General features: G+C 54.0%; 2 protein-coding genes across 13 annotated transcripts in view; one reads left to right on the top strand and one right to left on the bottom strand.

The window, feature by feature from the left end:
• The window catches only part of ZRANB1 (zinc finger RANBP2-type containing 1), a 65,909-nt gene extending 55,715 nt beyond the window's left edge, over positions 1 to 10,194 (top strand). For 5 of the 7 annotated variants that reach the window (XM_025880093.2, XM_073884718.1, XM_025880092.2 and 2 more), the window contains 4 exons: positions 603 to 723; positions 1,965 to 2,094; positions 2,198 to 2,427; positions 3,588 to 6,795. In XM_025880093.2, coding sequence (XP_025735878.1) covers positions 603 to 723; positions 1,965 to 2,094; positions 2,198 to 2,427; positions 3,588 to 3,806 — 700 coding nt within the window. In that variant the 3' untranslated portion in view covers positions 3,807 to 6,795. Of the gene's footprint in view, positions 1 to 602; positions 724 to 1,964; positions 2,095 to 2,197; positions 2,428 to 3,587; positions 6,796 to 9,577; positions 9,663 to 10,057 lie in introns of those variants that run through there. The other 2 variants (XM_073884717.1, XM_073884719.1) reach the window with 2 other exon arrangements.
• The window catches only part of CTBP2 (C-terminal binding protein 2), a 156,253-nt gene continuing 141,186 nt past the window's right edge, over positions 7,074 to 22,140 (bottom strand). For all 6 annotated transcript variants that reach the window (XM_025880090.2, XM_073884715.1, XM_073884714.1 and 3 more), the window contains 8 exons: positions 20,135 to 20,289; positions 19,720 to 19,864; positions 15,094 to 15,300; positions 12,086 to 12,300; positions 11,480 to 11,610; positions 10,812 to 10,939; positions 10,188 to 10,305; positions 7,074 to 8,457 (listed from right to left, as the gene is read on the bottom strand). In XM_025880090.2, coding sequence (XP_025735875.1) covers positions 8,277 to 8,457; positions 10,188 to 10,305; positions 10,812 to 10,939; positions 11,480 to 11,610; positions 12,086 to 12,300; positions 15,094 to 15,300; positions 19,720 to 19,864; positions 20,135 to 20,289 — 1,280 coding nt within the window. In that variant the 3' untranslated portion in view covers positions 7,074 to 8,276. The remainder of the gene's footprint in view (positions 8,458 to 10,187; positions 10,306 to 10,811; positions 10,940 to 11,479; positions 11,611 to 12,085; positions 12,301 to 15,093; positions 15,301 to 19,719; positions 19,865 to 20,134; positions 20,290 to 22,140) is intronic.

The following is a 22,140-nucleotide window of genomic DNA, read 5'->3' as shown; positions in this document are numbered from 1 at the left end:
TTAGCTAGACCTTTGGGAGGACTTGTCGCAGCTTTTCTATCACTTGCCGACTCACTTTGCACTTTGATGTCTGGGTACAGCTTTCCTTAAACCTCGTAAGCCAACGTCTGCTAGCTTCAGGCTTCTCTTTGATAGTTTCCTCATCCGTCTGAGCCCTCATAGAATTGAAGAGAATTAGGGCCTTGCTCTGGAAGTGGTTTTGATATTCTTGTGAACACATGGGCTATTTCTAGTCAATTATTTATACGGTGACCAAATAGTGAATACTATACAGTAATGTAGAAATGTACTGTCTTTGTGTCCAGCATCTCAGATGATTTTGAGTGTGAACTTGTAAACCAATAGTAGACAATTGAAATTGTTCTCATCACTAGTGTTTAAAGTTGTGGTGGAAAACTTGATGGGTGGTGAATGAAATTTTGTGTGAGAATGTGTTAAATGATGTCTGTTAGCAGAAGGTAGGCATTTTTAATTTGAAAATATAGTACAGAGTGGGTAAAATTAATAATTGCTGATCTCTACATGAATTGCTTAAAGACTACATTAAATAAATGATTGGGACATTTATAGAAGGCTTATTTTTTACTGTCTTGCTTTTTCAGGTTTTATACACGTTGGAAAGATTGGGAATCATGGTATTCTCAGAGCTTTGGTTTACATTTTTCCTTGAGAGAAGAACAGTGGCAAGAAGACTGGGCATTTATACTCTCTCTTGCTAGTCAGGTAAGAATGCTTCGAGGCATGTCGCTTCTGTGAGAAAAGTAGGCTACATGCTCTAAATCCTGGATTTACATGCATAAGCTATGTTGGAGGCATTGTGGTATACACGGAAGAGTGCTTGATTTGGCATCAGGTGACTTGGGTTCTGGCCGTGACTGCTGTCTGTCAACTCTATGACCAGAGGCGAGTCCGCACTGCAGGACAGAGGTAGTAACATGTTTCTTACATTAAGTGACTAGAAACGATCAGAATGAAAGTTGTACTGTGTTGATTCCCAGCACTTCTATACTTTTTTCATATCGCTCTTCATTTATATTGTCTTCTTAGGAAGGTGGCTTTATGCCTGTTTTATCTACCTCCTGGTTAGCTCCTGTTCTGTGTCTGAGAGGGCACGGAACCGAGATCGCCGAGCTGGTGGTGGGCACTCTTGTGCTGGTGCTCCGCTGTCAGGCCCGGAGGGTGAAGCGGTCATCTGCGCGAGGCTCTCTCTCCATGTGATGTGTGCCAGGGGGAAGGTGCCATGGCCGACAGGTGGAAGGATTTCTTTAAAATTAACCTGGGAATGAACTTTTAGAAAAATGAATCATGTAGAGTGGTTCCTCTTGGACTCTAGCTTTCATACTAGTTTTATTCCGTGAAGCACATTCAGTATGCTGAACGTTCAGATATACACACAACAAACCATTCCTTTTCTTTGCAGAAAGCACCATCATTTATTTGAACCCTGTGAATGTCACAGTGGCTGTTTTACATCTGCAACACGTACTTCCTGAAAATGGGGTGTCGGCATCCTTAAAGACGGGTGGTAGACCTGTTCCGTATTCTTGCCATTTATGTTTGTGTGAACTAACAGCTCATCTTTTTACTTGGGGAGGACCTCGTTGTTGGGTCGTACTCCTACAGGTGACTTAATGAGGAAGCCATGGAATGACTCCAGCATCCCTTGCTGTCTGAATCTCTCGTTCCTGGGATCACTATTTAACCAAATCCGCTGGGTTCTTGAGATCGGATAGTGAAAGATACTTGTCTGCACAGACTTTGCAGATTTATTTTATTATTTCATTGGATTTTGCTGTTTGAAGAATTTTATGCTTCTTTAGCTTGGCAATATTAATAATAGAAAAAAAAAAGCGCATCGCTCTAGTGTACTGAAGGGGAGCAGCACTGTGTTTTGCACAGTAGTTTTCCAGGGCGGCAGTAAATGTTTTAAAGAGAAATTGCTTTCTTTATTTTATTCCGTACAGCCTGGAGCAAGTTTGGAACAGACACACATTTTTGTACTTGCACATATTCTTAGACGACCAATTATAGTTTATGGAGTAAAATATTATAAGAGTTTCCGGGGAGAAACTTTAGGATATACTCGGTTTCAAGGTAAGCCATTATTCGAGAGTATTTTAGAAGTCTCTTGTTAACTCACCAGGCAGCTTGCAGCCATATCTGGTAACCCCACGGGGATCTTCTTTCCTCCCTCCAGGTGTTTATTTGCCTTTGTTGTGGGAACAGAGTTTTTGTTGGAAGAGTCCCATCGCTCTGGGCTATACAAGGGGCCACTTCTCTGCTTTGGTTGCCATGGAGAACGACGGCTACGGCAACCGGGGTGCTGGGGCTCACCTCCACACCGATGACGACGTTACCATCACCTTCCTGCCCCTGGTCGACAGCGAGAGGAAGTTGCTCCACGTGCACTTTCTTTCTGCTCAGGAGGTAAGAGGGTAGGAGGCGTGGCGCTCCTGTGAACCACCGGAAGTGGTCCCGCTGCCCCAGCCCGGCCCGGGACGCCTCGCCCCGCAGCCTTCTCCACGCTGCCAGCCCCGGCCCTCGGCTCCGCCAGCGCGTGACACGTACCTTTCCTGAGCTGTCTGTAGGTCGTGTGGTGCAGGTGCCGCCATCATGGGAACTGAGGCGGTGGTGGGGGGGTTGCTGCTGAGGAGAAAAACTAGAAAGATGGGGGGCAGGGGGGGCCCGGGGCTCATGATTGCAATCGGGCCGTAACGGGGGGTGTCTGAGGTGATGATGCCTGAAACAAGCCCCGCAAGAGAAGGGAGTCTTGCAGAATATGAGGGAAGAGAGCTGTAGGGAGAGGGAACCTCAGCCCCAGTGTGGTTTGTGGGGAGAGGGGGTTGAGGGGCTCAGGGATGGCAAGGGGCCCACCAACAGCCTTTTAAAGCCTTGGCTTTGACTCTGGGCAAACTGGGAAGCCTGCAGCCCGTCTGTCCGGTAGAGGACCACCGGCTGCTCGGCGTGGAGCCTAGAGGCTAGGTGCCCGGAGCAGTGGTGGGGGCAGCAGCGCCAGCTAGGAGACTACTGCAGATGCAGGGGCGAGGGAGGTATAGACCGGGCAGGGGTGGTGAGGCTGTGCAGGAAGAACATGCTCAGAAAACCCATATTTTTACAAAACTATTGGTCTTTTATTTAATATCCTAGTAGTTATTATAAAACTTTTATAATCAGGACATTAATTAGTAGAACATAATTTTTATAACTTCATTCTGTAAAGACTTTACTGAATAAACTTACCTTGTCATGTGTTTGAAGCTGAGAGTTTGTTTTTCTAGCCTTTTCTTTGCCAAGATCAGTGTATTAGGTAACATTTGGTTTTTCCTGTTTTCAAACAAATTAACTCATTAGTAGGTGGTTTTTCCTCCTGTGAGATTTTCCTGTGAATTTTCCCGTTGATGTTTTTCTGTTTAACCATAGGAAACTGGGTTTTATCATAAAATTGATGAGAGACTGAAACCACGTGAAAAGTTTGTTGCTTTGACCTTTTTGTTAGTAATCCTGCCAGCTATGTTTTCATTAGACTTTTCCTAGCAGGTCTCTGATCTGTGGTATTATTTCCCCTTTTCTTCACATTCCTCTAAAAGCTAGGTAATGAGGAACAGCAAGAGAAACTGCTCAGGGAGTGGCTGGACTGCTGTGTGACCGAAGGGGGGGTGCTGGTGGCCATGCAGAAAAGTTCTCGGCGGCGGAACCACCCCCTGGTCACGCAGATGGTAGAGAAATGGCTTGACCGCTACCGTCAGATCCGGCCTTGTACGTCCCTGTCAGACGGAGAGGAAGATGAAGATGACGAAGATGAATGAAAAAAATCAAAGAGCAGAAGACCAGGGTATCAGCTCTGTGGCGACCCCCAAGCTAGTGTGGTGCACGCTCCAAGCAGAGCGCAAGGCATGGAAGGAACCAGATCTGCCAGGATCTGCCCGGAAGGGCTTTTCTAATCCACACCCAATGGAGATGACGTATCTGCTGTGTGAGGAGACAGAGAACTTTGTTTGGACTACAGTTTGTAAAAAAAGAAGAAAAAAACCTAATTTTATTAAGACAGAACTTTTTTCCTTTCAAATTGTAAATCTGTCTATAAATGTGTAACGCATGTGGTTGTGTAAGAAGTTGTGTAATAGGACAAGTTGTACCAGCATCTTCATATTATTGAGAAGTTTTTTCCAGCACGGGCACCTCCAAAAGCACATGGCAGATGACTCTCTGTTCCTTTGAGATACTTTTTTTGAAGTAGAACCTGGCATTCTACTTCCATCTTAAAAGGCCCACTTTACGTTGAGTCTCATGAGAGCTCATTAGAGATTTGGAAACTTTCTGTACAAATTATCCACAGCAAAACATAAAAATAAAAACAAGCTTTTATTTTATTAATAATTTAGTTCCTGTCATGCCCAATAAAACGAAGTCAAATCTTTAAGGAACAAACTGGAAGGAAAGTAAGAATTATTTGAGTGAACTTCATACAGACGTCATTCCCTTGTTTTGGAAAGGGTTTTGGTTTCTATTATTTCGTCTTTTTTAAGCTTCTGATATGCCCCTTTTCAGTATTTAGGTATTTATTTGTTTGGAAGAGCACCCTTAACCTGAGGGTTCTTCTCCCAGAGTCCGGGCGGCAGTCTCTCTGTGAGTCGTCATTCCCGGGATGTAAGTTAAAAGAAAGAGCCTGGGGAACAGGCCCACTTGTAACTAAATGAATTGTGTGAAATTTGCGCACTTGATTCAATTGACGATGTTATACTCCCAAATTGCCATGCAGAGGGTCTTTGGATTCTACCTTGTATCAACTCTGCTTTAAGCAAATCGTGTTAGAAAGGCATGCCTTTGCTTGGGCTCATTGGGAATCATTGTTAAGTATAGAATAAAGATTTGAAAATGCAGTAAGGTGGAAATGCATTATATAATGAATTTCTCAGAGTAGTCTGAGAATTTTTGCATGTTGGTTAATTGTGGCCATTCTTATTTAAAAGTTAAAACTTATAATCTTAGATAGAAATCTTTTTATAAAAAGTATTATTTGACCACTTCAGGTATATGTTCAATACTGGGTAAAAATTTCAGGCCTATCTCAGGAACACATGAAAGACTTAGTGTCCTGATAAGCACTTTGTAGACTATTAATGTGGCAAGGAATTCGGAAAGCAGCCCCATACACACACACACGCACACTGTTCCTTCCCTTTGATGGAAAGGCTGTGAAAAACCTTTAAATATTTGCTTCTTGTTTCCTTCTAAGTTCTGTTTAGATGGTGTTTGAAATGTGCATCACCTCTAATTTGATGCTGGAATACTAAAAATAGAAAAATACCCATGAGATGTCATGTCTTTAGTTCCTTCTCCCCTCTCGGAACAGTGCAGAGATTCCCGGGTGAGAGGATCACTTGTGCTGTATGCTAAAACTTGCAGGAAACTTTTGCAATTTGATTTCATATAAATGAGTTTTGGTGTAATGGTAAATGTTACTGTTCTAAGTGGCTAGGTTTCCCTACAAATTGACTCTCTGGTTAGCTTTCATTTTGGTAAGTTTTTAGAAGGCTGTCGTTCTGACTACTTAGCATCTCTGTAAACTTTTCTCCATACATAGGAAGAATTCTTTAGTGGGCACAGATCCTATTCTAGTTGCTGTTAAGCAAAATTACCCTCTCAATTGAAGAAGCCAAAGAGAAATGTTTGAGAGAAGTGTCTAGTCACTATGGTCTACGCTGCAGTCAATGCTGTCCAGAAATCATAGGCTCAGTAGTTAGCCTGTGTGTGGTGGTCTGCTGAGTGTTGCTTCCCCTGAGGTGCCTCTTTATTTATTTATTTATGATCAGTGATCCTGACCACACCTAGTTTAACGGGTACAGCATTCTTCCCTGTGGGAAAGGTAGAGCATTGCATTTCCTAGGCTCCAGACAGGGATGGGGCTTTAAATGGTTTTCATAGCAGATTGGCCACTAATGGCCAAAATGTTGGTGAATCAATGCTATGTTAAGCTCTTGAACTATTAAACAGCCATAATTGTTGTCCCGAGATAGAGTACGCAGTCCTTTCTCAAAGATGAGGTCTTGGTTGACTCTGGACAGTAATTACCTTACCTGTATGGACTTAACTTTATCGTTCTTTTTTAGGGAGAATACAGTGTGGTGTTTTCTGTTCTAATTAAACAAAACCTAGGTGCACCATGGATTTGAACTGGCCTTTTTGTTTTTTTACTCTAGGCTCACCGTGTCCCACACTTCATCCGTGTTACGGGAACACTGCTTGCTTTAGGCGGTTGGGAGTCTCCTTTTTGCGCATGTGTTGTCATGCCCTCATTGACAACATTCTGGTTATGACGAGGACGTTCAGCTCCCATTCCGTTTCCTGGAGTGATGGGTCAGTCAGTAACCATGTGCTCCATCTCTACCATAGGAGGTTGTTTTAATGTAATTTTTCTGGGAGGGTTGGGATGGGGCCACCACCTTCAGATGAGGGAGGAGGTTGATGTTTGAAGACCTGATCGTAGCCCCTTCCCCCCTTTTCTTCATGGGAAGGGGAGGAGAAAGGAGTGACAGGGAGTTGGGTACCTGGAATTGGACCTGATGGATGGGTTACTTGCGGATACCACTAGAACAAAGGGATTTAATGCTATTCAAGAAGGAAAATCCTTTAAATCAACTTAAAGTTCTTAACATATGGAAATGGCTGATTTCTTTGTAACATTTCTTTGTAAATATTTAAAAGAATTTTGAGATTCACTTCCCTTCCTGCATTAATGCTTGAGCCAGGTAATTCTGCTTTTGGGTAAATTAAAATCAAAACTCGCTAACTTGACCAATTTTGTTTCTTGAATCGACTTAGTTCCAACCCACTATTTCATCTTGAGGATGTCATGATTTGGTAACGATGGACTTAATGGGCAGTTTTCTGATTTCTGGGTTAAGCTATCACAGGTAATCGCCTGCATATGGGCAGATAGAAAAGTGTTCATTTTTGAACCCGGGAGGAACACGAGTTGAAAACTGGCTAATTGAGAATGTAGTTTGCCTTTAAAACATCTCAAGTAGAGAACATTTACCTGGGTGAGATGTACTTGAATTTCAGAACTTAACAAATTTTTATTACTTTTTATTGAAAACTGCACTGAACGCTAAATGTCCACCTTTACAATAAACAGACACAGTAGCGGGAACTCACACTAAAACAAAACACTTCCGATAGCCATTATTTTTCTGTTTGGGACAGTTTTAAAGGATTTTTTTTTTTTGTCACAAAAACAGGAATGTACCTATACAAAGGCTCAAAATAGGCCATCTTTTAAACAAAAAGGCGATGATTCACAAAAGACTATGAATATAACATGTAACTAGTTGATACAAATCTAATAGGATTTGTTAAAATCAGTCACATCTAATAACACACCTGAAGTGTTCTTGTATAAAATATCACGTGAAGAAAAGAAGATTTATCAATGTCTAAAAAAGTGGGTTTGTTCATAGACAATCTGACAAGTTACCATAAAAAGTGTTTCCTGAGACATAAGGAAATGCAACATTATTTTTCTTGAACTCTTTTAGCTCAAGACTTTCCACTCAATAAAATAGCTGAGGATCTGAAACTGAGAAAATATATTTGAGTACAAACAGCTTGTGAAACTTAATACTTTTTCTTTTTTTTCTTTTTTTTCTTTTTTTCCTTTTTTTGCATCATCAAGAGGGTATCACTGAATTCACAACCAACTCGCCCGCTCAGTATGCAGTTCAGATGGGAGAGAGACTTCTGTACAGGAGCCCGTACGCTTGCGGTGGTCTAACCCGGGCACACAGTTTTCTCCCCCTTCTCTGTAGTAATTTAAATCTTCCTATCAGCAAACGAGGTCACCAGCCCCCATGGACCGAAGGGACTAGAGTCATAGGAGGGGGATTTCCTCTTAGTATTTTTTATTTGACGTTTGGAACTCCTGATGCAACATTCTAGAGCCAGGTGTTCAGGACCTGCTGTGCCCAAGGGGCTGATAAAGGAAAAGGATCTATTTATTCTTTGTGATTGGATGCACAGATGAAGAACGTAACACACAATAACAGAAGTTGGTCGTTAATAAATCACGTCCTAGTCTCTCAGCGCTTCCGTCACCAGATGACAGCTCCAGCCTTCCCACGCCTCGGCTTCGCGCGCTCGTAACACTGCAGCGTCAATGATGCGTATGTCCGGAATCGGTTAAAAAGACGGTCAAAGTCCTTTATCTTAGTTTTATCTATTTTTCACTGTCTCTTGGTCCCAGGTTTATCTGAATGATGACCGTTCGTCATTCTCTGCTATTGCTCATTGGGGTGCTCTCTATTGTCCCCGTGTTTTGTAGGCTGGTTGGGAGAGGGAGCTTGGGAAGGGTGTGCCACTGTGGGGAGGTTGTGAGTCACCGGGATGCCTCCGGGGATGATCCCTTCCATGGCTGCAGGAAGTCCACCGGGAGCCACCCCGACGATGCCTGGCGGGTATCTGGAGCACACAAAGGAAGGGCCAGTAAGTCGGGAGCAGGGAGGAGCAGAGGCCTTGGCTCTGCCTACTTCGGGTTGTTGTTTTTAAAAAGGTGAGTCACTTTACCCCCCCAAAAGCAAGGAGAAATCCACATGAAAAATCTAAAACGCTGACATTTAACTCCTAAACAAAATCTACGCAGTCCAATCAAAACTGCCACGGACCGTGTAGCTTTCACACAATAGGAACAGCCCGCATCACGTCCACGGACACTACTGCATTTGGGAAACATTCTCTTCAAAAAAAGGCTCCCCATTAGAAAGTGTTCGTTACTTGTATCGATGCTTTTAATGATCTCCCAACAGACCAGACCCCAGGCGAGCTAGCTGTGTGCTCTCGGGGCTGGAGCTGTGGGACCAGACCGCGGTGGCAGCAGGGGGAGAGCTGAGCCGGCGAAGACGGCCCTTAGGCCCGGGCGCACGAGCTGCCGAGCGCGCGAGGACACGCCGGCACTAAGCCACCCACAGAACATGCGGTTCTTACGCAAACGCGAGTCCGGGTACTGAAACATGCCTCGGATAAAGCGGACGTAGGAGGCAGGCGCTTTAGAACTAAAAGCCTCGTTCTCACCATTCTCAAACCCTCGACCATGGCTCTCCACCCCGCACCCGGTCACAAGTGCTCCCTGGTTGGTCGGCAACGAAGGACTCCCCAGGATTTGGCGAGCTACAGCCTCTCGAGCGGAAGCCCTACTCCAAGGGGCCAGGGGAGGCTTGGTCTGTCAAAGGGAAGAGTTAACATGGGGCCTTGAAAAGGACAAGCTGCCAACAATAAGGAACAGGAACCCGGGGCCGGGGCAGGTTCAAGTGACGATACCGAAATACTATTAAAAGGGTAAAAAAGAGTGGGACGTTAATAGAAGATGGCAAACCGAAATGTAAATAGAGCCACGAGACCCAGGAAGAAAACCACCTGACTTCCTCAGAGTCTGAGCCTCCACCTATGGGTCCTCCTACACCAACTCTAGTTCCCCCAGCCCTCGCCCCCCTGCCCCCGCCGCCCCGATGGTTAGAGGGTGGTTAGAGCCGTGCCTCACAGCGGGGGAGGTTAGGCAACAGCTCGAGCCATTTTCCTTTATTAGGGTTGCGAGTGCTGGTGGAGGCCAGGGCCACCAAGACGCATCCCACAGTGCAGAGGCTAGGCCCCAGGGGACAATGATCTGGCCGGTAAGTGAATACTGCCAGGGGTGGAGCAACCGTGGGTTACAGCAAGAGCGCAATTTCCTACTGGAATTCAAGGCTGCAGCTCCTTTATAGAGCCGGACTTTGATTTCCCTGTGAGCCCAGCCATGGTCGGGAGAGAGCCATGGGAAACGGGGCGGTGCGGGCTCTGGGCCAGAAGATTCAAATTAGCAAACAAATTCACCAGCAGGCCCTTTCCCCTGAAAATCTTCCCGGTACCTTCTCACGCCCAGAAGCCCTCTGCTTCTGATACGGTTCGGAATGCAGGGGGAGTCCTCACAGCGTTCAGGCCCTCTGGGGAATGCACTCCCAATTCCCACTCCTTATAAATAGGAACCCCAATGCTAGGCTGCATCCTGAGAGTTGTGTTTGCTCCACAGAAACTGGGCAGCGGCACAACTGCGAGGACCGCAGACTTGGTGCAGGGAGACTCCGGTGGTTTCCCCATCTCTCCTCCCCTCCCCCCCGGGGGAGCCCTCCAGCCGAGGCCGGTGCCATTCTGCTTCTCACCTGTACGTGGCGCCGTTGAGCTCCGGATGGATTGCTTGCTGATCTATTACTGACCAGGGAGCTGTTGTGACGAAGAATTCCTTGTTCACACAGTTTCTTAAGCTTTCGGGGATGCGACCTGGAATATGAGGATTGAAATTAATCAGATGTATTTTTTTAAGGTCACAGTTACAGATCACTCTCAGTAGCTGCTGCGGGGGGAACCCCCTACCACGTTTGAACTATGGAAATCTGACGGTAAAGTCTCTTACTCTAGAATGAGAGGGCCGGCCCTTCCATTTTCAGAAAAGGTGCAATGTTGCGGGGCCTGTGCCCTGCGCTCTTCACTCCAGCCCCCGCCCGCCCCCCCCACTGGAACAGAACGGAGCCTCTCCCTGGCTCCCTCCACGCTTGGCACGCTTATGCTGGCTGACTGAAAACGAATCCGTTTCCTCTGAAATTGAGTCCAGGGCTTGGATGAACTGGGTCCAGCTCCTTCCAAATGTAATCAGCTTGATCCCTAAAACCTCCTCTGCCTGTAGTAGCCAGCCTCTGTAAGCCCTCTGGCGTGTTAGCTGAGCCGCAGGGCCCTGGCCGTCCTTCCCACCAGGTGCTGGCTGGCGGGGCCGCAGAGGGCGGGCTCACCTGTGATTGCCCGGCGGATCTCGGTGGCGGCTGCCTCCCGCATCTCTAGTGAGGCTTGCTCACTATACCAAGCGGTGTGGGGCGTACAAATGAGATTCGGTGCATCTTTCAAGGGACCCTGAGCAAAGCTAGATAAATGTACAAAAACACAACAAATGAGAAGAGTTGAGTATCACTCCCTACCCTACTCCTCGAGAGAGAGCTGGTGGCCATGCAGCACACTGACCAGTTAATCTGTGTAGAGAACAGTGGGTAGTACGTCTCCTAAAGGCTGGAAATTTAAGAACATACTGACCAAACCTTCTAAATGAGTGTCAGGAGGGATGAGGGACGCAGGAGGAAGGATCTTCGGAGGATCGGCAGGGCCTGCCTCTGAGCAGAACCCGCAGTCCAGGGGACAGATGAAGCCTGCTCCTCTCTAGACCAACACACCATTTTTCTTCCTTTCAGACATTCGTGGGCCCTCTGGCCCTTTTACACTCCAAGTACAGCCCAGCCCTTGGAGCAGAGGCTGTAGGTCTCTGGTTTCCTCCCCAGGAGCCGCTTCTCTGGGGAAGTGCCCTGCGGTCAGTGCGGGGGGCAGTCAGGGCTAGAAGCAGGCCCCGTGAGTTCCTGGTGTGAGGCTGGGAGCTCGGCTAACGATCGGGTCAGCAGCCCAGCAGACCCACCTGAAAGGCTCCGATTCATGCACGTCGAGGGCTGCCCCTCGTATCCTGCCTTCCTTGAGGGCTTGGGCTAAGGCTTTCTCATCCACCAGCCCACCGCGGGCCGCATTCACTAGGAATGCTCCTTGCCTCATCTGTGGGAGGAAAGCAAGCCGTTAGATGCCACCACGCTGGAAGGCACCTGCCCGGAGGTTTCAAGAAGCCAGCCACGGCCCGGACCAAGGAGTTCTGCTGGTCTGGCTGTTGAGTGCATGTGCGGCTGGGCGGGGGAGGGGCGCAGGGGGTGCCAGCGACAGCTGGGTGGGTTTCTGCGCCGCCTCCGCGGGGCCGTAAGGCGGGCAGGCTGGAGTTGGGGCCTGTCACCTGCCTGCTGCTTCTTGGGAGGCCAAACCTGATTGAGACAGGTCCCTGCTGGGTCCTAGGCCAGCCCCCGTTTGTCCTGGCTTGACGTGGCCCATCCCGTGCTAGGGCCTCACCTGGTCCCTCACTGATGTCCTGGGGGATGGTCTTCCCTTTCCACGCACATGTCCACGGACCACTTCCCTTCCCCTACCCCCCTTTTGTTTGGTTGGAAGTCTCCAGGGGCTGAGGGTATTTATGTCCAGTTACCTGCTTTATAGTAAAGTCATTGATGAGGTGGTGGTTATGTTCGTTGAGATTACAGTGCAAGGAGACGCAGTCGCTCTGATACAGTAAGTCCTGTAGGGTGTAGACCCTCTGCACGCCCAGGGACCGCTCTATCCCATCCTGCAAGTAGGGGTCATAAAATATGACGCTGAATCCAAAGGCCTTGGCTCGAACAGCAACCGCCTGCCCCGTGCGACCTGTGCAGAGAGAGAGCGTCCAGGTGAGCGAGTCCGCAGTCCTGTCCGCTGCCGCCCAGCGCTCCGGATGCCGCGCCTTGTGGGGGCCCCAGCTGCCCCCGCTGCCAGAGCAACCGCGTGCCCAAAGCTTGGTGATGCTCTCCGCCAGTGCGGCTCCTTGGCTTCCTGGGTGAGGAGCGGGGAGCTTGTTGTTTGCAGCGGTGTGCGTGCGCGTGCCCGTGTGCGTGTGTGCATGCGCGCGCGCTAAGGCTCCTGCGATGGACCTTCTCAAACATACAGCTACAGAGGATGTTCTAGTGAATGCCACGTGCCGCTCCCCCCAGTTGCAGCCGGCGCCACAGTCTCCCATCCCCCCTTCTCTCTCCCCGAGGTTTCTGGGTACACAGCAGGCTTCTTAACCTGAGCGTCCTTTCTTGCGACAGAGAGGGCAGTAAGAGAGCACATTCTCTTGCCAAGGAGCACAGGGTTTGCTCACGAAGGGGCACAGGGATTGGAAGGGCCCCCCGCGGAGCGGGAGCCTCACTTTGATGGGGAGGGGGAGCCCCGCACCGGTCGGGTGTGCAGGCTGGTTCTGACCTGCTGGGGGAGCCCCAGGCCCCTCTCTCTAGCGGGTTAGTGGCCCACACCACCTAACCGTCCGGGACGGCCTCCCTGTCTCCGAAGTGGTTGGCATTTGCACAAGCCCACGGCACCCCACGGCTAGCGCCTCCGGCTTCCCAGAGCTGTTTTCGGCTTGAAAACAAAGTGGTTTGCGTGATGCTTGAATAGGCTCCTCTGGGAAGCGTGCAGAATCGTCTTTGAAACCACTGCTCAACGGTGCAAGGGAAGGAGGAGACAAGGGAAGGTATCCCTTCCCAAACGGGAAGCCCACGTGAGGGCACCATGGAGGTGGGCTGTCCCCCACTCCTGCGGGCTGGAGGGCCAGCGGCAAGGCAACCGGTGCGTGCTTGTCCTTCCTGTCCTCCCTCCTCGGCGTCACCACTTGGACGCAGCGCACCCCAGTGGACAGACAGGCACGACAAAGGTGACAAGCTGGAGAAGCACCAGTGGCCTACAACCCCCCTGACGTCCCCGAAGCAGGGGACACACGACCCCATGCTCTCAGCCCACACAGGAACGCCCCCCCCCCCCCCCACCATGTTCTAACGCACTTTGCCTGGAGATGGGGCTTCCCGGCTGTGGCTGCCGGGGCCCGAGCGTGGTTTTCCAGCCTTTCCATCAGTCCCCTAACCCTCATCTTTTCACTAGCTTCTCTGTTAGCCCGGAGGTTTTCTTAAGTTTCGACAAGACCTAGTGAGTTAATTCTGTTACTGACTTGATCAAAACTGAGCCTTGCAGGACAAACCACTTGTCTTGGCCTGAAAAATATAATACATATATCTTGTTGCCACTGGCTGGCTGGCTGTAAGCACCATCCCACCACCAGCCCGGGCTGGGGCCACGCTCAGGGCTGGGCCGCCCCCCGCCCCTCCGGGTGCTGCTGCTCAGCGAAGCCTCAGGCAACCGAACGCTTTCGGAGGGAGGCATCAGGCAGGCTCCGACTACGCCTCCTCCCGTCCGGAGTCCTGTCTGCACTGGGGAAGGCTACAGACAGACCTGAAAGGCAGCAAGGCGACCTCCCCGTCAGAGTGCACGGGGAGCAGGGGCTGAGGCGGTGCTGGCTTACAGTCTCAACTGAACGGGGCTCAAACCATGGGACTGCAAAGGACGGCAAAGGGCTCAGCTGCTGCAGGGGTAAGAACACGCGCCATGTTCTAAGCAGCATCTCCACGGGCCACTGCACAGAGCCACAGGAGGCCCAGCGGGCACCAGCAGAGGGCGCTGCGGTCCTCACACAACGCACCCGCGCTGCCCATGGTCACTTGTGGCGTCCACTTGAGAAAAAGTAAAGAGGACTCCTTTGTAAATCGTTTAGAGGAATGCCTTCGAGAGTGTGATCACCCCTGACACCTGCGTTCTTGAGCTCACCCTGGGGAGTTAGATGCGCCCTCCCCGAAGAAACCCAGCTCCCTCTACCTTGTTCAGGCTGGCGTCCTGACCCCTGGTTTTCTGGAAACAGCTCTAAGGTCGAGCGACAGCTTGGGGTCACGCCCTTCCTGAGGTACAGAGTGGGACACCCAAGCAGAGAGGTCAGTGAATTTCCTCAAGGTCATGGAATGGCCGAGTGGCGGGGCTGAGACTCAGCAGTAAAGCAAGCCCCCCTTTGTGCAGCGCGGGGCCCACCTGAGCCCCTGTGCTGTCAACGTCATCAGGCCGCTTTCCGTCACAGCTCACCTTGTCCTTGGTGACCCGCCCACGACGCTCATAGGGCCGCCAGCCCAAGTGGGCTTTCTAAACTGATGACCTGACCATGCCACCTTCTGGCTCAAAATCCTTCAGGGACTCCCTGCTGCCACCTTGGCCGGGCATTTGAGGGTCTCCAGGGGCTTGGCCTTGATCATGGCCCAGATCTCGGCTCAGACACCAGCCCCCATTCGAGCCCCAAGCCTGCTGGTTTCTCCACAAGGCACCTCCAGCAGCCCCTACCCGGGGCAATCGGCGGGCACACAGCCCCTGCTGTTGCCCAGCGGCGGAGACTGTCCCCTGTGCTGCATGCTCCCCACCCAGCCCTGCAGACCCACCTCCCCGGGGGTGCAGTTGCCTCGTCAGCCTCTGGCTCCCCCAGCAGACAGGGAAGGCCAGCTCCCAGGGGACCGGCCGTTCCCGGGCTCTTCCTCGCTGGGGTGGGGGGGGGGGATGGGGTCCCTGCGCCAGCACCGGTGGGTGGGGGGCGGGCTGGGCAGCTGCACCTACCGAAGCCGATGAGGCCCAGTGTCTCCCCGCGGATGCGGGCTGCTCCCGAGGCCACCTCCCGGATCTGCTCGACGCTCTGGACCCGCGTGCCTTCCCGCAGCGCCTGGTAGAGCCACGTGTTCCGCCGGTACAGGTTGAGGATGTGGCAGATGGTGGAGTCGGCCGTCTCTTCCACGGCTGCGGACGGGATGTTGCACACGGCGATGCCTGGGGAGGACAGGGCCCGGACCCCGGGTGAGGACCCCTGACTCTGGGGCGGAGCTCCGGGGCTCCCCGAGCGCCCAGCTGAGGGGTGGGGAGGCGGAGCCGGCCCTTCAGCCACGGACTCGGCGTGTGGTCCCATCAGGTCAGGCTCTGAGGTCTGCCCGTCACCTGGGAGACATGGACTCTTGGGCTCTGATGCTCAGGGGCCTCCAGCCCCCACACATCCATCCCAGGCTCACCGTATCCCCAGGCCCCCACTCACACCATGTCCCGCCCACCCTTTGCTCTGGACCCTGTGTTCCCGGGGAAGCGAGCAGTCGGCAGCTGGAGGGGTGAGCAGCCAAGAGGCTGGAAACCTGCCCCGCGTCCGCCGCGGACAGCAGGAAACCAGGGTGCAGAGACCGCCCCCCCACTCCGAGGGTCGTGTCCAGAAGACCAGACTCCTCACAGCGAACCCTCTGGACCTTCCTCCTGGAGCTGGGTGGAGGGCACGGAGACTGGCTTCTTGTTTACGGTATTTTAAGTCTCTTGTGATGAACATATGAACAGTTGTTTTGGTAAAAGGGCAAGATGGAAGAATTAGGAACCAACACCTCCCCCTCAACCCGGGCCCGGGTGAGGCCAGGACGGAGCGGATGCCGGAATTCAGCCCCACGCCCATTCAGTGGGTCCTGCCCACGGTCCTGCTCGGGCAGAAAGAGCACCGAGCGGTCGGGGCGCCTGCCCTGCTTTCTGAAAGAGCATTTAGGGCTGGGGGCAGCTGGTGAGGGCGGGCCCCCAGGCTCTGGGGCCAAAGGGGCTGCTGGAAGGACCACCCCACGTCTCCAGCAGGCGGAGCTAGGCACTGACCTTCCTTGGTAGGAGGGTGTTTGGGGGAAGAACGCAAATGTCTGCCAGATGCGGGAGGGGCGCAGAGGGCCTGGCTCGGCTGTGGCAGAGAACAGGGGCCTGTGGAGGGGGCTGTCAGGCAAGCGGCTTTCTGAGGGACGTAAGTATCCAGGCACCAGTCAGACGAGCTCAGAAAACCACCTTTTAATCCCAGCTTTGGGACCCAAGGAACACGGGGGGCAGGGCCCCCAAGAAGGCAGCCCCGCCTTTCTCTACCTTCTCAAGCTCGGCAGTGGCGACAGGAGCACCAGAGCCGCTGTGGCTCACTGGAGGGGACGCAGGACTCCCCGTGCTGAGCACCCCCCTTCTAGTAGCTGTGTGGCCACCTCCCAAGGGCTGCCCTGAGGTCCAGGGTCTCGATGACCCCCTCAGGAGGACAGAACAGCTCAGAGGGAAAGCCCCCATGAGCACATCGTCCCACCTGGTCCCAGCCACCTGCCGGGGGACAAAGTGTCCGACAGATCTAGGCTGCCGAAATTTCCATGAGCTGGAAGTCAGTTCTGCAAACAGCCACAATGGAGCCTGCTCCATGTGAAAGAGGCCAGCCTAGAATTTGGGCTGCGCCAGAAGCCAGGGTTTTCTGATGGTTTCCGATCCTCTGAGGAACCGGAGGTGTTCTGGCCAGAGCCCAGCAGGAGGGTCCGGCAGCGGACCCTCGGCCACTACCCAGCCAACCACCCAGGCCTGGGACCAGCTGTGCCCTGGGAGCCAAGATCGGAGGGGGTGCACTGGAGGGGGGGGTCCCCACGTGTGTCCGTGTGACACAGAGCATCGCATCCGCCCACCCCAGGGGTGGGGGGTGCAAAGGGACACTGCTCAGGCTGCACCCCTGAACTCTGACATGTTAGCTGCTCGGCTGCAGAGCCTGAAAGGGGCCCGAGACCGAAACCTGGAGGAGGGGCTGCTGGAAGCACCGGGGACCGTCCTGCCCCAAGGGCAATGGCACCTTCCTCTGAAACCCCAAAGCCCTGACGACCCTCCTGCTGTGGGACTCTTTCTAAACCATTCTTGAGGTCATGGTCTGCATCAGGGCAATTCCCTAAAGGTCATGATGAGAAGTTTCTAGCACCCGCAGGGTAAGGGTCGCAGCGCTGCCTCACCCCAAGGCCTGAGCCCTGTGGCTGAGCTGCTTTTCCCGTCAGTGGTTTCACTCTTTGCTGTGACCCCTTCTGAACTGGAAGCCAGATAAAGGAGCTTGCTAGAGAGGCTCACAAGGTGAGAGGCCTCCAGCAACCTCCCACCTCCCCCGGCTTCCCCCTGGCTCCCTCGTTCTTGGGGAGACACTGCACAGGCTGAATCCCTCTAACTCCTCCAGGCAGGTGACACAGTTGTTTCCTGAGCTCGCCCTGCTCTCAACCCCAAGCAGCGACTCTGGCCCGCCATCTTCATGCCAAGGCTCCTGTCCTCCCAGGAAGGCCACGCTGCAAGCCCCAGACACAAGCAGCACCTACAGCCACTGTTCTCCTTTGCATGAAGTCTGGGGACAGAACCATCTGCGGAGTGCACTCTGGAGACAGGACAGAGGCCCATTTTCCTTCTCCAAATTCCACATGCCCCAGGGTCAATGGAAACTGAGTGGAACGGAAGCTGACGTCGTTTCCGTTGTTCAAAACGGCAGGCCCCTGGGAACAGGGTCTCCTCCGCCCGGGCCCCCTCACCAAGGGCAGCCGTGCAGCTGGGGGAGCAGGGCACCTTTGGTTTTAGGGAAATGAGGTCCCCCCTCCTGGCCCAGGCCAGCTGTGTGGGGAGCTTCTGCAAATGCAGGGATGGCAAGTTTTGCTTGGGAGACCTTCCCATCTCTCCCTGGAAAGAAGTTCCCTGGTTCCCATCAAGGAAACTCAACATGAACACCTCACCCGAGCCTGGGTTGCAAGGGGTGGACACACAGAGATGAGGAGGCGGGTGAAGGGACGCATTTGAGGACCGCCCCCCCTGCCCCCCTCTCAGTGTGCTAAAACTATATTCTCCATCGCTGTTTGAACCTGGGATTTCAGCTCTACCAAGAGCACAAAGAACATTTGTTTTCAAACAAAAATATTCTTGTTGGTGCCCAGGAAAGATGGGAAATTGGAGGTAATGCTAGACATGCTTCTGAGGACCCCTATCCACCCAAGTTTCTTTGTTGCAACCAAGATGGGCTCAGCAGGACCCTGAGGCCAGAAGCAAGCGCTCAGGGCAGACACAGGAAGCCACCACTTCCCCCAGACCCCGTAAGAGAGTCTGGGTTCTGATGCCACCCCTTTTCCTCTTGTATAGGGTTGATCTTCCAAGGCACTTGCCACCCAGCCCCTCACTTCCAGGATGGGGGAGGGGAAGAAGGCATCTTGTTGGGGAATGACCATCTCTTGCCTCTTCCTTTGGGGTTCACCTGTGGGGCGATCCCACCTGCCGTATCCACACGCTCAGAGCGCCCTGGACCACCATGAAGCACCACCAGACTCAGCACCGGCCAGGTTCCCTCTACCCGGCACCTGCCCCCAATTCAAGTGAGGGAACTAAGCACTCGAAGAAACCATGGACCTTTACTCAAAACCCCAGGCTAGGAACCTGGAGGAGGAAGCGGAGGCCAGGTCCTGAGGCCGTGGCGCGCACGCTTAGGTAGGACGCTGGCTCAGCTCACCGTGCCGGGCATGGCACGCACGCAGCCCGTCCCTGGAGCACTGGGGCCCACAGGGTCCTCGGTGGGGGCGGGGAGGGAGATGGACCACTGGCCCACAGACAGCCCACCAGGGCCTCAGCACAGCCAAAGGCTGGGGGACTGTAGAGGCCTGAGTTCCTAGATACCCGCTAGCAGCCCTGGGGCTTTGGGGCACCCCAGTACCCAGGTCGAGCACGGGCCCACGCACCCAGGAGCCGATCTGGCACATTGAACACACAGATCAAGGACAGTGAGCACAGGAGCTCATTTTGAAGGACCTTGGGCCCTCACAGAGCGAGGAGGCCAGCTCAGGGTCGCCTGCCATCAATGCTCTGTGGACACTCCTCACACATGGAATCCATAGGTGCTGGGAAGGGGGGGCTGTAGGGGGGCACAGTGCCATGGTCCTACCTCTGGGCAACTGCCTGTGGGTGTCCATCTACTGCCCCTGCTTTTCTCTGGAACCCCTGCCCCTCTGACAAGGGCTGGGCAGGAGGTGCTGGGCTTTGGTCTACCCCGTCGGCACTGACCTGGGCAGGTTGCTGGGTGGACAGCGGCCCTTGGGAGGACGGCTCCATGCTGGGACTGGAGGATACCTAGAAATGCCCGACGCCCCCACTTCCCGAGCCCTGAGCTGTGCACCCAGCACCGGCATTCCCAGGTGGTGGGTCCTGACTGGCCAACACTGACCTGTGGCCACTCACAGGGTCCCCTCTGCAGGGACGGGCCCCTGGCTCGTGGGGCTTCAGGTTCTTCCCAAGTGAGACAGCCCGGTCCGGCCGGCACAGGCACCGGGGCGGGGGCTCGGGGCCCGGCAGGCATACTCCTGCCTGCGTGTGTGGAGCTGTGCCCACCTCGGCCCCCCGCACAGCCGCCCCGCGGCCCTGCGCACTCACCGAGCTCACCAGCAGCCTTGATGTCAACGTTGTCATAGCCGCTGCCTATCCGCACGATCACTCTCAGGGCCTTGAACTTCTCCAGGTCCTCCCTGGTGAGGGTAATGGTGTGGTACATCATGGCGCCAACGGCTTCATTTAGAACCTGTGACGGGGTGAGCAGAGCAAGGCTGGAGCCCTCGCCCCAGCCCCATCACCCCTGCACCCGCTGCAGAGGACGCAGGGTGGGCATGACCGCTCCCCCAGGCGAGTGGCCCGTGGTTGTGCTTCGGGGTCGGCCTGTGACTCTGGGTGATGGGGGGGCGGAGCGGAGGGTGAGAGGGTGCAGCCCGGGGAGACCTGAGGGACCCCTTGCTGAACGGCAGCCACCTGACCTGGGGTGACCCCGGCCTCAGGGTGGGGGGTGGGGGCCCACCTTCTCGTGGATCTCCTGAGTGGACTGTGCGTCACAGAAGGCCACAGTGGCCAGGTCCTTCAGGATTGGCATCTCCACGGTGCAGTCTCTGCCATCGAGCAGCGCCACCAGGGGGCGGGGGTGCAGGGGGCCGTTCATGATCTGGGGGCGGATGCCTGTGAGGATGGGAGGGTGATTTGGTGGGCGGGCATGGTGGCCTGTCCCACACTGGGGGACAGTGCTCCCCCTTACCCACATCCATCAGGTCTGCGGGACCCCAGAGCTCCCTCCCTACTCCCTGAGCGGACCACGAACCCACGAGGCCGCCCAGGCTCCCCTGGGCTCAAACACCACAGGCTCCTTTGGAGTCGTGGGGGAAGATTCTGGGGCAAGCCAAGGAGACCCAAGGGGAACATCTGTCTGGGTGGACGTCTGAGGGGGACCTGGGTCTCAGTGAGCAATCTCAAGTGTAGCGAACAGGAACCACCGCAGAGCTAACTCCATCGCCACGTGGAACTTGGGCCAAGGAATCTGTTTTAAGACACACCAGCCTCGGGCACCTGCTGCCAGTATGAGCCGGGCCCACAAGGGGGCTCCCCCTCCCACTCCAGCACCTTCCAAACAAACACGAGGGGGTACAAAATGAAACCAGAGGGACAGGTCATGGCTCTCGTACCCCACGGGAGCGTCCTGGAGAAACAGGCACCCTGGGCTCAGCTCAGGACCCCTCTTGACCTGGCCCGGTGGTGGGGAGGTGTGTGTGAAGGCCAGCAGCCCGCTGGGGACTTGGGAGAGCAAACAGAATCTGCCCAAGGACCGCAGAGCGAGGCGCACTCCTCAGGTACCAGGACCAGAGTCAGAGTGGTCCTGGGTCCTGGCGCTGCCCAACAGAGACAAAGGACACTTGTCCCCACAGCTTGGGGCGGGGGGCGGTGAAGGGAGCACAGAGCAGGGGCAGTCCTCCCTGCATGCTGCTCCATGCAGACCAGCACGGCTGCTTACGGGAGCGGCAGGGGCGGCAGGGACGCCCCCAACCCACAGAACAGAGCGGGGGCGCGTGCCCTGGGCCACATGGCCACACGAGGTGCACGCACCAGGCTGCCTGCAGAAGCCTGGCAAAATCCATATGCTGGCAAGTCTTGGTGTCTCCAGAGGGACCGTGGCCCCAAGATGGTGCCATTTTCTCGACTGATCTGATGCGTAGTGTCCCAGGCTACAAGTCAAAGCGAGAGAGCTTTCCGTGCATCTTATGCTTTCAGAGGTCAGGATGAACTCTGACAGGGGCCGCTGCACCGAGGCCAGGCTCAGTCTGTTTTGCTTCCTTCTTCCTGTACAGAATCTACTTGTCCTTGCCGCTGGTGGCTGCCTGGCCCACTGGCCTTCGTGTGACCACAAGGCATCAGGTAGAGGCTCCGGCCAACAAAAGCAGGACCCGTCTGCCCAGGCTGCACTCAGCTGCGTGCTCTCCCGAAGGGCTCGTCCCCTGGCAGCCCTGCCATGGCCATCGGGGTGTGGGGGCCCCAGACCCATGAAGCCCCCATGTGACCGCCAGGGCTCATCACGCAGCGACACGCTTGTGTAAGAAGCAGAGAGAAATCCCCACCTGGAGCTGTGTCTGGGTTCCCACTAGCACTGGACGTGGAGGTGGGGAGGGTGTCCCCGTGGTGCCCACACAGGCCCTGCACAGTGGCCTCTGCCCTGGGATGGCACTCCCACGCCACAGCTGCTCAGCTCGGGACAATCACCTCTTTGAACGAGGAGCCGAGGAAAGGCTTTTGTCCTGGCCTCAGACTGGGCCAGGGCGCAGGTTTCCTTGGGGCAGCTCCATCCTGAGCTGGGACTCACGAGGGATCAGTCCCTCCCAGCCTCTGAGTGGCAACAAAACCACTGCTGAACCCAGAGCCTGGATCCCCAAAGCAGGACGTCCAAGTGAAGTCGAGCCCCCAACGTCCACTGTACCAGGTGGGAAAATGGGGGCTCCAAGGCTGTTTGCCGGGGGGCTGGTGAGGCCTCTGCTAGCGTTCTTT

Source organism: Callorhinus ursinus, unplaced genomic scaffold (genome assembly GCF_003265705.2).
Source record: "Callorhinus ursinus isolate GAN/ISIS: 27379988/994484 unplaced genomic scaffold, GSC_fseal_2.0 scaffold58, whole genome shotgun sequence".
NCBI classification, from domain to species: domain Eukaryota; kingdom Metazoa; phylum Chordata; class Mammalia; order Carnivora; family Otariidae; genus Callorhinus; species Callorhinus ursinus.
Note: the sequence above shows the minus strand (reverse complement) of the source record. Positions and strands in the feature narration are given on the sequence as shown.